The sequence below is a fragment of the Magallana gigas genome, chromosome 10 (assembly GCF_963853765.1).
Source record: "Magallana gigas chromosome 10, xbMagGiga1.1, whole genome shotgun sequence".
In the NCBI taxonomy this organism is placed as follows: domain Eukaryota; kingdom Metazoa; phylum Mollusca; class Bivalvia; order Ostreida; family Ostreidae; genus Magallana; species Magallana gigas.
In genome coordinates, this window is record NC_088862.1 from 14,337,762 (window position 1) to 14,352,313 (window position 14,552).

Consider the following 14,552-nt stretch of genomic DNA (forward strand, 5'->3'; position numbering starts at 1 on the left):
TTAACAACTTTGCCAGAAAAGTATACGGACTTTGAGTAAAATATACAGCGAAAACAATTTGAATAAAAAATCATGATGTAAAATTATACAAGAATATGACCTGTGGATTTCAAGATATTACGATTAATAGATATTTCAAGTGTAAGTTTATTAACTCAGAAATGAAATTTTTGCACCAAAATTTCAAAAATCCAGAGAGATGCATTCCCTATAATGATTTCCCTTCTAAAATACAACTGGTCAGTTGTGCATGTATATTTCTTTTCGGGGACATAAATTGACAAAAATTTTGGCAACTTATCTTCTAAGCAAAGTATTAAAGGATTACATTCACATACACAGAAATGATTAAAGCACTTGAAGTAAATATTATCTATCATCAAGATTCACTGATAAATAAATCATACAATAAATGTATATAAAATTAATATAAATGCTAGCATAAAATGACAAGGGAGCTTACTGAAAGTCAATTAATAGATAAGTGCATGCATGCAGTACTCTCTTTAAAACTTCTACCAAAACAAAATGATGATAAAAAATTGCATTGGTGCTACATGACAGAAAGGTTTTTAATCAAACAAAGCAGCTGCAGAGTAGAGTACAGTTTCAATGTTGAAAATCATTCTTTTTTTTCTTCAAAAATTCAACTTAAAGTACTTTTTACAGAAAATAAATTAATTGGTGTTTAAAAAATTCTTTTCTCTTTTATGTCCTTTTGATGATATATAAAACACACTTAAAAAAAAATCAAATCAAGAACATAGAGTAACCCCCCCCCCCCTCCGAAAAAAGTCAAAGTTAACAAGAAATACAAATGTTGGTGTATTGTATGCAACAATGAAAGGCTATATATATGCATTTTAAATAACAAACAATTATAATTCAGTGTTAATTCAGTGAGCTAGTAGAATGCTTGGAATGTTCTGGTATGAAACATAGTACAAGATATACTTCAGTGACACAGTGAAATACTTTTACTGTTTATCCTACAGTCAATAAGGAGTGAACAGTCTCGTTTACACATAATAATTCATTAATTCTCATTAATGATCAAACAAGATTTTGTTTCATAAAATAATGTATATTTTTATCTAATATCACAGAAGTTTGAAAAGAAAGAATTTGATCTAAGCTCACTAATTATTTAAAAATAAAATATATATATTCGTGCATTTTTAAATGTACCTCATTCTATAAAAAAGCATATTAAAAGCTATCATGGTTAATTTTTGCCCTGAATAATCTGATAAACTGTAAAGGAGCATCCAAGAGATTTAAACATTACATTAACATTATTAACATTATATTATATTATATTAATTATATTATATAGGTACATCAACCCTTGTAAATTGAGGAGAGATAAATCAACTTTCACAGAAATAAAACAACTTGGTCCTTTTTTCAAAAAATTCAAATAAAAGAATGATTCAATTTTGTCAAATATTTCTAATTTGCAAGGCTTGATAAAATTCTGTACATACATATAAAATTGATGACATCTACTTTTTTTCTCAAAAAAATCTTAATTCATGCAACTTTTGATATGTAGTACATAATTTATATTGTAACTCTTCTGAAACAGCCAAATTAGCTGCTTAATATATGATAGTGTAATAACATGGATAAATAGTACATGTACTACAATGTACACATCAAATAAAGTACATGTATCATTGAAAGATATTACAGGCTGTTGACTAGTATGGGTAATGCTAGCTAAGTACAATGAGTAAACTGGAAATACACGTGCAACATGTCCCCAACTGACTGTTTAATGTTGAAATAAATGCAGTCATGTAATACATAGATAACAGAAAAGTTCTAAAAAATCTTCGAAATTCTTTTATACATGTACCAAGATATACTAGTAGTACGTACATGTAATTCTAAATATAACTAGTAAAAATTGTACCATCTTATTTAATGTTTCAAATTAGAAGCATTTTCTTGAATTTTAGTCATTGTACTAAGTACAAGCATCTCTTACCGCAGAATAAACATTTGAGGTAAGAGTATTATGAAAAAACAAGCATTTAAATACATGTATACACACATACTACATGGTCTGGGTAGGTCCGTTAAAAAAATATGTACTAGTGTATTAATACATATCTGTTTATCTTAAAATGTATTTATAAAAGTAAAGAAATATAAACTAGACGATTACCATATATTGTACAAGTTTACGTATGTTAACTTCTGGTACACGCATTTGTATCTAGGTTGAAAAAAACATCAAGAAAAAAATAACAAAATATAAAGTAGCGATATGCATACAAAGTATGAGCTGCTCGGTTTGTAAGGAGGGAGAACTCTCCGAGTAGAAAACTTGCAACAAAGACTTTCTTCTCCATGATGCATCTGGTCCCTTTGGATTTTGGTGTAAATGATGACAGAATTTCCATGTATTAAACGTATAAGATACAAAAATAATGATTTTTTTTTTCATGCAGATACATAAATCTACAGGATTATGATAAAGCCCTGATTGTGTAGGTTTCGCTTCATTCCCAGAATTCTACGGAATAAAATAATGGTGCATTCCCTGGATACGTTGATTGTTGGATATCACTACCAAAAGGTTGGATTATGATTTTGTTCTTTAGGTGATTTTGTTCTTTTTAGATGATCAGACTTGATCTGCAAAAACAGTGAGATACACTATCAATAAAGAGGCAAAATAGAGTGTATGAAGTAATTTAAGGCTTGTAAAAAATATATATCTCTAAAATATTTGATTGCCTTGGTCGTGTTGGTACTGCCTTCTTCCTTCTATCACTAGCTTATAGTTTAACCTTTAAGCGCAGATGAAAGAGTTTTTTTTTAAACTAAAGAGTCTTGAGTTTGAGCCTATTTGTTTTCTTTCCTCTTATTCTGTTACAATTAAAACTAGTATTCCCAAAACGTATGAACTCAAGATACACTAATAAAATAAATCTTTATCCAATTTTCTCAAATCTACTAAAAAATTAGAACAGAACTTTCTCAAATCTTAAATCGACAACTCAAAAAGTAATATATCATCATGGCTGACTTACTTGTGGAATTCTCCGTGAGAAATATCGCTGTGTCGGACAAAAACCTCACATCTCCAGGCGGTCAGCGATTCCAGTCGGACACTCCCCCCGTTCATGTCCTTACCCCCAAACAACAACAGGTAGGGCTGACCAAGCTCCTGTTAATTGTTACCAAAGAAAAGACAAACTTGAATTCATTAAAGTACAGCAGGTATATTTATGAACTAAAATTAGACTCATGCTGAGGAAACCCTATACATATTGTTGTTAGAGCTTGGATTAATTTTGAACAGTCCCTGAAACATTCTACTTTCCAACTTGTAACAGTGAGTGCACACTATGAACGTAATTTGGTGTGGGCTTATGAACGGATAACAGTGACCAAATGCAGTGTGCAAGCACGGGCGCAAAGTGAACTGTGAATGATATGTAAATGCTAGTTGAATGCAGGATGAACGATTTATTCGGAGTGCCTGTCCTCGGGAGTTATTCTTACATTGTGTTGAGTAGATAATCAAGAAAAAAAAAGTGAATAAAATACTTCTATGTATTATTATCCGCCTAAATATAATATTATCTGACTGAACGATAAGTAAATGCTGAACGAACAGGGAGAGAAAGGTGAACGCATTGTGAACACATGACGAGAATGTAGAATTTTTCAGGTACTGTGTCAAAAAAAGGCAGATTTATAAGTCTAATTCTATTCAGATTGATTTATAAAGTTGCTTTAGAAACATTTATTGAAATATTGTACAATATTGTAATAGATAAAACTTCAGTCACTTAATAAACCTAACAAGTCTATTAGCAAAAGGACTGACTTTAGATTGTCAATGAATAATCTCAAATAATTGAGAATAATCCATGAAGTAACTGACCTTATTCTCCTCCTGGTTTGATATCTGTCTTTTCCGCTGTTGGTTTCGGATGTAACACGCGGTTTTCCCTTCTCCAGAACTGCTGGACGTCTTGTTGTTCTCTGGCTGACAAAAACTTGTTGTTCTCATTTTAACCTCCTCTGCCGATGGCTCCCCCGAGTTGTTAATTTGCTCTTCTGAATTCTTGACTGGTTCCTCAAAGCTTACGTCTTCCATAGAGTCAGATTCAAAACTTTGCCAGCATAACTGTGGCATGTCTTTTTTCAAATTATGGAGACTATTGCTCATCTTTTTAGTTTGTGTATATGTCAATTCTTGCTTTAACGTCACTAACTCCCCAACTGACGAGGATTTCGTGCGATCCAACCATGTTTCACTATCCCGCGAGTTTTTACGTAAATTTTTCCTTTCACTTTTGATAACTTTGTACTTCTTGTTTTGGCCAATGAAATGAGATCTCTGACTTTTCGGTTGCACCAACGCCGATTCCCTCGAGTCTGAGAAGTAATTCTCGTACAATTCTAAATCCTCCACCACCAAGTCTTGCGCGACCTGGGGATAAGGCAAAACATTGATAAAATTAGAACTAAACGTCTGCATTTTTATTGCCTTGACTGGTTCGGGAGGCTTCTGCTGATACCCGTAGGACTCCGTAAAAGCCTGACATGAGGTAAACTCCATGGATGGCAAGCAATCACAGTTGTCAGACGCCTGACGCGACATGACTTCCAACGATGGCAAAGCATCAGAGCTGGACGAGATATCCAGTCCCAGATTATCGGTCCCTTTTAAACTACCCTCACTTCCAACACTACACTGCGAGATATGTCTCTCCAGCAACAACGGCGATTTCTCCTCCTTCTTTTTCGGGGTGGGAGTTCTCATGACCACCGGTAGAGAATCTGACAGAGCCTTCACTGATTTCACCTCTAGAGTCTGTGGTCTGAGAGAGGTCATTGAAACGTTTTCTTTATCAGGACTAGCCCTCTGAGCATGCATGCGTTGAGACGACACAGACACATTTTCGTCTTTAGTGCTGGTTCTATCTTTGGATTGTTTTGGAGCCACGCGGGCAGAGGAGTAGGCGGGGCTAGAACGAGGACGGAGCGCATGTTTCCGACCCTGCTTGTTTTGTAGGTAAGGCATGGAGCTGGTCCTTGTGGAACCTTCAGACTTTTTGGATACTGTAGTAATAGCTTCCAGTGAATGCCACATTCTTGGTGACGGAACTTGGTTTGGGATTTCAACATGAGTCCATTTCAAAGAACCTGATCAGAAGTGTAAAAATTTTAAAGTGATTGCAAAATATCTTTTCGACTGGTTATGATGATAAAGTTATATATTTTTTCTATAATGACTGCTTAATTAGCAAATGTCTGAAATTTCTTTCTTCTTACCAAATGAAAAAATCCAGAAATCGTTTCTAAGATCGCCATTTTGTTCCCCACCCTGCAGTACCATGTTGTCCTTGATCTGAAATAATAACAAATTTTACAAAATCAAGTCAACTTACAATCCTGCCAAGAATTTTGCATGCTCCATCCTACACATTTACTGTATATACCTAACTAAGCAGAACATAAAACATTGTTACATTAAACAAGCTTATATTCATGCCCTCACACTTACAGGGAAGTAAGTTTCAATCCCCATCTATTTAGAATGAATTATAAACTTGTGAGATATAACAAACAAGTTCTACACTGAATAAAAATTGCTTGTTCCTGGTTCTGTGCCATAAAACTTAAAACAGGCTCACTTTACAAGTCTAACATTACCAAAAGAAATATTATAAGGTGGAAAAGCAACATTGAGATTAGAGTATTTTACTATAATCGCATTTTACTCGTCATCAGGGGAGATAATCCCTGGCACTTACCACAGCTGCTGCATGCCCAACTAAGGCCGGAGGACCAAATCTGCACTTCATACGTGTCCACTTCCCAACATCTACATAAAAACAAAACAATCAATGTATCACTCTACTGATACCAGACCCTATTAATTAAGGTTTAATAACCCTTTATAAGGGGAGATAACTTTCATTGGGAAAAACTTCTACTACCATATTATTTTCTTTATAATGTCAGGTTAAGAGTTGTTTTCTGGCAACATCTTGTATTTATCTTTCATCTTATGTTAATAATTTTCAGAGAGGCAAATCTGTCATCTTAAAGTTTCTAAACCTAACTACAGTACCGTAGAAGTACATGCAGTTATACCAGTGGTCGGTTATACTCACGGAAGTTGTAGTACCAGAGGTCGGACTTGGGGGTCAGGTCAGACGTGCCCCCGTAAACCCACATGTCCCGGCCGTAGAGCACCGCTGAGTGACCGTGTCGCCCCTCGGGCATGTCAGCTCGACCCTGTCGCGGCTTAATCAGCTCCCATTCCTCCTCAGCTACAAGTCATAACATCATATTTATAACATAACATAGAGATGTAGTTCAATAGAACAGAGAGATCTATTGTGAACTACAAAATGGAGACACATACATTGTTTAATGGCTATCTATTGTGAGATTTATTGTGAAAAACAATACGAGTCTGTAAATTGAGTTGAATTTTGTGGGACAACTTCAAAGATATATTACTGAGATTATACTTTTTATCTCATTTCTGCAAGTTTTTGGCATACTGAATTTAAAATAAATAGCTGCAATGTCTACAACATACATCTCCTGTCATAGCACATTTGAAATGTACAAATTGATAATTTCTGTAATTTACTTTCCATAAAACATACTCAGAGTCTATTTGAAATTTCCTACCAACATGAAAGGCCCACATCTCCGAGCTGCTTCCTTTAAGGTCGATATGTCCGCCGTACACATACATGACGTCATCGTGTACGACAGCGGAATGGTGTCGCCGTGTACTGGGCTGAGGAAATCCGGGCTCACAGGACACCTGTCGTACATGCTGGACATCTGAAATGTTTTGCGTAAAAATTTCTTGACACATAATGCACCAACCTACTCCTTGCAGTGGATATATGGAAATGGGCGATTGAAATGCGTGCGCATGATTTTAATACACGAAAGAGAAGTAATTAGTTGCAGAAGAGGGAATTAAGTAAAAAATTTGTTAATAAGGAAAAGGAAAATCACTAATGTTGCATTCCTTCGATAACAGTATTGTATTCCTATATATACATATGGCATAGCAGTAGATGCATACCGGTAATTAAAATTTAAATTAATTAATGACAATAATTTCAAGCAATTAAAGCAGCACTGTTTGGATTACATGAAGACTCCAATGATTATATGGGCACATGTGACATTATATAAGTGTATTTGAATTTTAATTGATTTCAGAAAACTTATTGAACATTTAATTTAATTTGGATTCTTCATGTAATCCAAACACTGCTTTATTTGCATTCATATTTGCATTAATATTTTTAAAAATGTTTTTTTTAAATGATCATGCAGTAAAGTACATAGATTTTAATGCTGTCTTTTTCAGGCAAAGTTGGCTACCAATAGAGAAAAATTGTCTTTAACACCATACTAACTAATGGGAACCACAGGATTAATGTGATGTCTTGTTAACGAATGAATGATTCCTTGGATTTTACCTTGGTTTCTAGCCTAATTCTTACCTGGATTAATAATCCATAGGGCCGAGTCTGTGACATCATCTCCAAAGGAACCTCCAAACAACACCAGGTTTTTCTGAATCAAAAGGAAAAACCAGATCGAGTCACTTATGGATATCTTCAGTGAATTTATCATGCTATATATTTTTTTGCAACAAAGACTTGCATTATACAAAAAACTATCGGTAATGACCTTTATCATTTTGATTAGAAAATACATGACCTAGACCTAGTAAAGGTACATGTAGCACACTGTAAAAGTACATATTTTTGTTGGGTCAAAATTTCGTTGGCATTTAATTTCATCATATCGTAATTTCTTTGTATTCATAAATACATGTACTTGGGTTAAAAATGCGTCATGGATTTGATTTTGTTGATTAATACTGGCAACGAAAATAACAAAATTAAATCCTCAACGAATATTTCTGCTTCTACAGTATATATGCTATCAAAAAAAAAAAATTAATTGAGGTCTGAAAATTAACTACCTTTAGGTAGCACCTGTACACCTGTTGTTTAAATGGAACAAAACTCAAACTTAATTAATCTTATAGCTTGTCAATATGAGCCAACCCAACAATAAAAATTGAATCGATTCTAAACGAAAAACAAACTATCCGCCAAGTCTAACGATTGCACCATTTGAACAACAGATGTTTTCTCCTGACTGTATAATGATGAAGGATTTGTATTATACACATTGTATATGTTGTTTTAATATAATAATTAAACTACATAATTTTGTAAATGATAAATTATTTATTCTTTTTTTATAGATAAATTTGTTCATTAAACTACATTTGAATGTCGACATAAATAATACTGTAAGGGTAACTTTAAACTAGTCCTGCATGTATTTGGGTCACAATATCATTATGGGTACTCATTTCTTGTCCTGTATCTGGGTCACTACACCTTGACCTACCTTGTGAGACACCAGGGTATGTCCCTCCAGGTAGGACGGACAGTCCCCCTTCAGTGATAATTTCTCCCATTCTCCAGATCCTAAACAAATAAAATTTATCAGCTCTTAAAATTGATATATATTTCACTATTAGACACTGTCTGGGGGTAAGATGTACAGCACAAAAAGTGAACTAATTTCATCAACTCTTAACAGTAATGAATGAATCTTTTTTCAAATTTGATATTTTTTAAGTTCCATTACATTTTGACAATTGCAAAATATATATATTAAAGAGTTTGGAAATGACTATTGACTTATATTTTTTGCAGAATAGCATATAATTATATACACTTATACCTTATATAATTTTCATTATTATATCTAATGAGTTTAAATTTTCCAAAATATCTTAGCCTAGTATTCAATTATGTAATGAAATAAAATAACAATCACTACAGCATTGAATTTCATATGTCACATTGGTCCGATAGAGATTAAGCTTCATTAAAAAAGTTATTTCAACAAGAAATTAGTACAAATTGAAAAATTCTTACCTATATAAAACTTCCAGACATCCTTTAAAGAAACACGCCCGTCTTTTCCTCCAATCACATAAATACAATCACCGTGACGACAGGAAGAGTGGCGACTTCTTGACCTTGGCAACGGCTTCCCTGGCAACGGTTTGATCGGACTCCACCTGAATGCTAGCGATATTCCCGACAGCTTATTCTGCATTATTGCTCGGCCATGTTTATTGCTTTCTTCTTCTGATCGCCTGAAAGGCCAGTCGATACTTCAGTATTTACACAATCAACAGAGTCAATAGATTTTGTATTCATTGGATGTATGGATTAGGTGAGCTAAAGGTTAGAAGAGCAGAGCAATCGATCTATTAGTTTACGCAAGTGGATATCAAAATAATTATGTAGATCTTAATTAAAATATATGCTTATTGTGTAAATTTATATAGAATATCTTAGACATTTAATGATTCTTGTAAATTAAACTTTTTCAAATTTCATAGATGATATTCAGTCCTTGCAAGTGTGGAAATATTGAAAATCAGTTGATCAATGACAACTTTGAGTGTGATCATAAAAAAAAATATGTAATGTCATGAACATATTCTATGCTTCATAAAAAATGTAACAGTCTTTAGTACTGATACTTTATAAGTAAACATTTGTAACTGTCTACAAAAGTTTATAAATAAAAAACTTTTAAAAAAATACTGGCTTTGTTATTCATTGCTACCCCTTGTTCATTTTGAAGTTACTGTATTGGAAATGCCAGGTGAAGTTTTATCTATTCAAAAGTCGAAACACAATCTTTTTACATTTTAAAATTAAGTCATATGTTTATATATTAACTGACACATTTCAAAGCCATCAGCATAAGATAACACGTAAAGGTTTTTAAAAGCTTCCTTTTGATGGAACCCTTCTTCTACCAAAGCAACCCCCCCCCCCCCACCCCCCCAAAAAAAATTACGAACACTTGCTCACTTAAAAAGTAGTGCCACTTAAAATTCTTTTAGTTACAATCTAATAATTAACATACCTTACAGCACTTGTAGTTTCATTTTAATATTATAATGTGCATGTACACCAGAAAAGTGTCACATTCTTTAGAAAGATGACTTATGTGTATAACCCCAACAAAGATATACATGTATCACTTTACTTCATTATCATATTATGACTTAGCTAGGTGCATATATACCTTTTAAAATCTGTATTATACTGTATGTTCTGCACCAGTTAACTGTAAATATTTATATACATAAAATGCAACCATCCAGAACTCGAGATTTTCCCAGTTATTTGGATTAAGTAAAATTATCATAATGGTACATGTAACTTAATGTTTACTTAATATTTTTGCCATTTGTGTCAAAATTCAATCTTGCTTCTTGAATCTACATATTAAGGTGTGCATGAACACATATTTCAGGTACATCTACATCATATAGCAGATTCAACCAAAATAATGTGTTAACTTGAAAAGTACTGTGGACTATTAGTCCGTAGGTATCTATAGTTCTATACCATCTCAATTTAAAAACTCCAATTTACTTTTATGATAACAAACAGATTAACCTATTAAATGACAATTGACACTGTGCCACTGTTAAAAAAATTAAACTATTTTGCTATCTTTTGGTTTTTCTTCATTTCTATTTTAAATTTATTAATTTTTTTTTTTGGGGGGGGGGGGGGGTGTGGTTAATACTTTTCCCAATTCAAAACATGATATGAATTTACTTATCTGCTTTAATAATGCTGCTCCTATCTACATGATCTAAATTAAATTAATCACAACATTGATAACTGATAAATGTATACCTGCTGTATGTACATGTACATGCATGATTTTAAATTTTTAATAAATCAAAACTAAATTCATCAAGAGAAGCATTATAATTATGCAATAGCTTTAGCCTTAACATATATAAGGACCATTATTTTTTTCATAAATTTATGTGTATGTACTCAAATTTAAACTGTCGGTAATGAGAACAGTTGTACATTTCACAGTCTTCATGAATTTAAGCTTAAACAATGTTAAATTAACAATACAGTCTTGTTTAAATTAAATGGGCAACAAAACAATGAGCCTTACTGTACATGCTGTGATTAAGAAAGCAATTTACACTTGAACTTCCTTATATCTCGAACATTGATATCTCGAATACAATGGATATATGTCAAAGTGATTTTAAGTCCCAACCACTAATTTTTAAAGTTTTTTAAGTACTGTAAATTCCTAATTAAACGCGAGGAATTAATTTCCATGTAAAATTGCAAGAAGCAGTCTTCGCTGATTTTAAAATCTCGCTCTTATTTTTTGGACAGTTTTGAGCAACATGAAACCATAACAAAAATTGATGCTTGCGATTTTATATTTTCGCGATATGATGCAAAACAGCTGAATCGCGGAATTAAGTACCGTACTCATGTAAAATTATAAGGAATTTACAGCATTTGTACATCAATCGAAAACTCAAGTAAACAGTATCTTAAAGTTTTTAAACAGTCCCATCTAGTTTGAGATAAAAAAAAAATTGAGTTAATTTACAAAGTAGTTTGTACCATAAATCTAAACGATTGCACAATACATATAAATCATTATCGGTAATACATTGTGTTCCAATAACTATTTACACAGACATGTGTCAACAATGGCCTAGCTATTTTGAAATATTCTGAATAATGCAAGCCCTGATGTTTACCAATTTAAGTCATGAGACGTACTTTATATCGATCTTTAATTTTCAACCCAAACAAAGAAAAAAGGTATACGCTTTACACATCAGAGATAACCATGATATTAACTATATTAATGCTGCATGTTGAAAATCACTCATGCAATCAAAGTACATGTACATAATTATTTTTGTTTTGCATGCACCTTTTTTTTCCAAACAACACATGAGCATTAACCCCAAGCATTCTTAAGCATTTAAAGCCTTTACTGACAAATGCATTCAATCTTACATGTATGATAGCCGTCCTTAAAAATTTCCTCTTGTATAAATAAAACTCACATCATGTAACTGACATTAAATAACTGTTAGTGATATTTCCCTCACCGTCACTGCATAAAACTGACATGGTACAGAAATAAGATAGTAACATGCATGTATGTTATTTCTGACAATATCTTAAGTGTTAGAATAAGTAATTTCCTGAAAGTAACTGTCAATCTCTGTATGTGGCTATATAGTGGTCCCAGGGAGTGTCTTAATGTTTTAATATGATAAGTATACATGTAATACATTACAATAACCATCCCAAATTGAACTTATATTCATATTGACATATTTTAATAGTTATAAAAAATAGCTTTCCACTAATCACTTAAATCACATTTTACTGCCTATTTTCATTTTAACCATATATTATATATACCCATGCTGTACCAATAGCATTATACAGTGTAACTGTTTAATGCTAATTATCTTAATTGTCTTGTACATGGTTCCAAATTCATGCAGGGCCATCAAAATATCACCTATTTAAATCTTTTCCTCAATCTACTATATGTGACATTTTAGTTGATGATAATTATACATTTGAAAAAACTTATATGAACGGCCGGGGAGCAACAGTTTGGTATGACAATGTGTTAAAAGATGCAATTGACTGCACACAAAAAATGTGCTAGTAATGAATTGATTAATCTTATGATTATTTCCACAAAAATTCTGTGGACATAATTTTTACCATTAAATATCTTAGGCAATTAACAACTGATATCACTAATTACCTTACAGTTGCAGGCTTCTTAAAAACGCTAACTGACCTTCGAAATGAAGTACAGTACCTATGTTAATTTTCACATGTAATCAAACTGCACCATTCACTATAAGGGGCTATACTCTGTCCCAAGATATCTTGGATTCACAATTTGCTTAATTGCATGATATTTATAAATACCTCAGGTTTCAAACGATGTTCATTCAAAAGTAAGAAAAATTTCCAAGATTTCTCAGTCAAAACGCCCCTGTTAGCTTATCAGGTTTCAAATGAATACAATGCTAAAAAATGTGATGTCTACAGGTATTTTGTATTGCAGCAAGCCCAGATGATAACGTTGTAAAATTGCGCATTGAATTCCGAGTGTATTCCAAATGGAGAAAAGATGTAAACATTGCCCATTATAAATCTCCGTAAGGAATCTTTTTTTGTTCCTGTGAATTTTTCAGAGTGAAAGATGATAATGTGTCAATGAAATTATCTTGGAAATCATCCCTTTCAACTATTCAATTGCACTTCTTTCACAGGTATATGTATTTTTATTAAAAATCATCCAAATGTGCTGCATAAATATCTTGGGACAGACTATAGCAGTTGTATAGTGGTGGTATATTTAATTTTATTTAAAGATAATCATAAGCTAGAAAAGTAACAATTAATATCTATAGTAAAATGTTCAAAGAAATTAATACAGAGCTACAGACCAGCAGCTATGAAATTGTCAGTTATGTCAAGTATATGATTAAAAGATAACCTTTTTAACTTCAATCGAAGTAAACACACAATAATCTAGTATGTCATATTTAAGATAATTTTCCGATTATCATTTGATGTTGATTATCATGATAATGGTCCCATGATTAGAAGCTATGATGCATGTAGAACTGCACACAATATTTTTTTTTAATACATAATATGTAGATACAGTTTTGTACATGTGCCAATTTTAACTGACAATTAGACTGTTAGATTGACAGATTAATACACCAATATTAATGACTGAGACGCTAATAAAAAAAAAATGAAAGTATTTTTACATGTTTTCAATAGCTTCTCTAGCTCTAATGCGTCGACGATGAATAACAGTATCACTAAAGGCAATTAATCTAAATTCAGTAATATCTAAGGTCATTTATAAATATTAATTATTTTTAGAGTGTTTTACCTGGCTTCGTTTTGTCTCATCCGCTGATAAAATTTCCAGTGACTGAAATGTATTCCAATTGCTTAATTTATTCACTAACAAATAATTAATTCTTTAAAGATAAATGCAACTAGGCCGATAATCATTAAATATTAAAATCTCATCTGACATTTCGAAATTTTGTAAACATCGCAACAATATCGACTTCCGGGAAGCAAAGTGTTGTTTCTCGAACCCGACGTAAAAGGCCGAGCTTTCGTGCCCCCCCCCCCCCATTCTTGTTTTTTTTTTTGAGCATTTTTGTTCTGTTTGGTATGAATTTTTTGGGAAATACGAAACATCCTTCTGATATGTTTTTAAAATAAAAATCAGAGACGGATCCAGCAATATAGAAAAGGGGGATCCAATCGATGCAAATCAGTATTCTTCAAATAAAGAAAGACTTTTTGAACGTTTCCCGTGCTTAAAATTTCACAAACATCAAACATTTATCTCTTCACTATCTATTAACGTCGTGCGTCTATGCCTAAAATAATAGAAAAATGTCACTTAGAAAAAAAATCAGAATAATTACGAGATTAAAGTAATAATTATAAAAATTATAAAAATTGAAGTTTTTGGTAATTTTTTTTTTAATCTCTTTGAAGTTTTAATTCTGAAAAATAGAGAAAAATATCTAGAAAATGCATGCTATTATAAACATGTGTTTTAGCGTTACTGCTTAAGTT

General features: G+C 32.3%; 1 protein-coding gene across 3 annotated transcripts; it reads right to left on the reverse strand.

Moving 5' to 3' along the window:
* Positions 1 to 866: 866 nt before the first annotated feature.
* On the reverse strand, positions 867 to 14,034 carry LOC105339501 (uncharacterized). 3 transcript variants are annotated; one of them, XM_034461927.2, is made up of 11 exons: positions 13,846 to 14,034; positions 8,973 to 9,196; positions 8,437 to 8,516; positions 7,512 to 7,584; positions 6,676 to 6,834; positions 6,147 to 6,305; positions 5,784 to 5,854; positions 5,302 to 5,377; positions 3,905 to 5,172; positions 3,045 to 3,181; positions 867 to 2,646 (listed from the first exon to the last, which is right to left on the reverse strand). In XM_034461927.2, exons 1-11 carry the CDS (start codon positions 13,863 to 13,865, stop codon positions 2,628 to 2,630), a joined length of 2,286 nt encoding a protein of 761 aa, XP_034317818.2. In that variant the 5' UTR covers positions 13,866 to 14,034; the 3' UTR covers positions 867 to 2,627. The 3 variants fall into 3 exon arrangements, with proteins under 3 accessions (XP_034317818.2, XP_034317820.2, XP_034317821.2); XM_034461929.2 differs by lacking the exon at positions 13,846 to 14,034 and adding an exon at positions 11,969 to 12,059; XM_034461930.2 differs by lacking the exon at positions 13,846 to 14,034 and adding an exon at positions 11,919 to 12,059.
* Between the last annotated feature and the right edge of the window lie 518 nt (positions 14,035 to 14,552).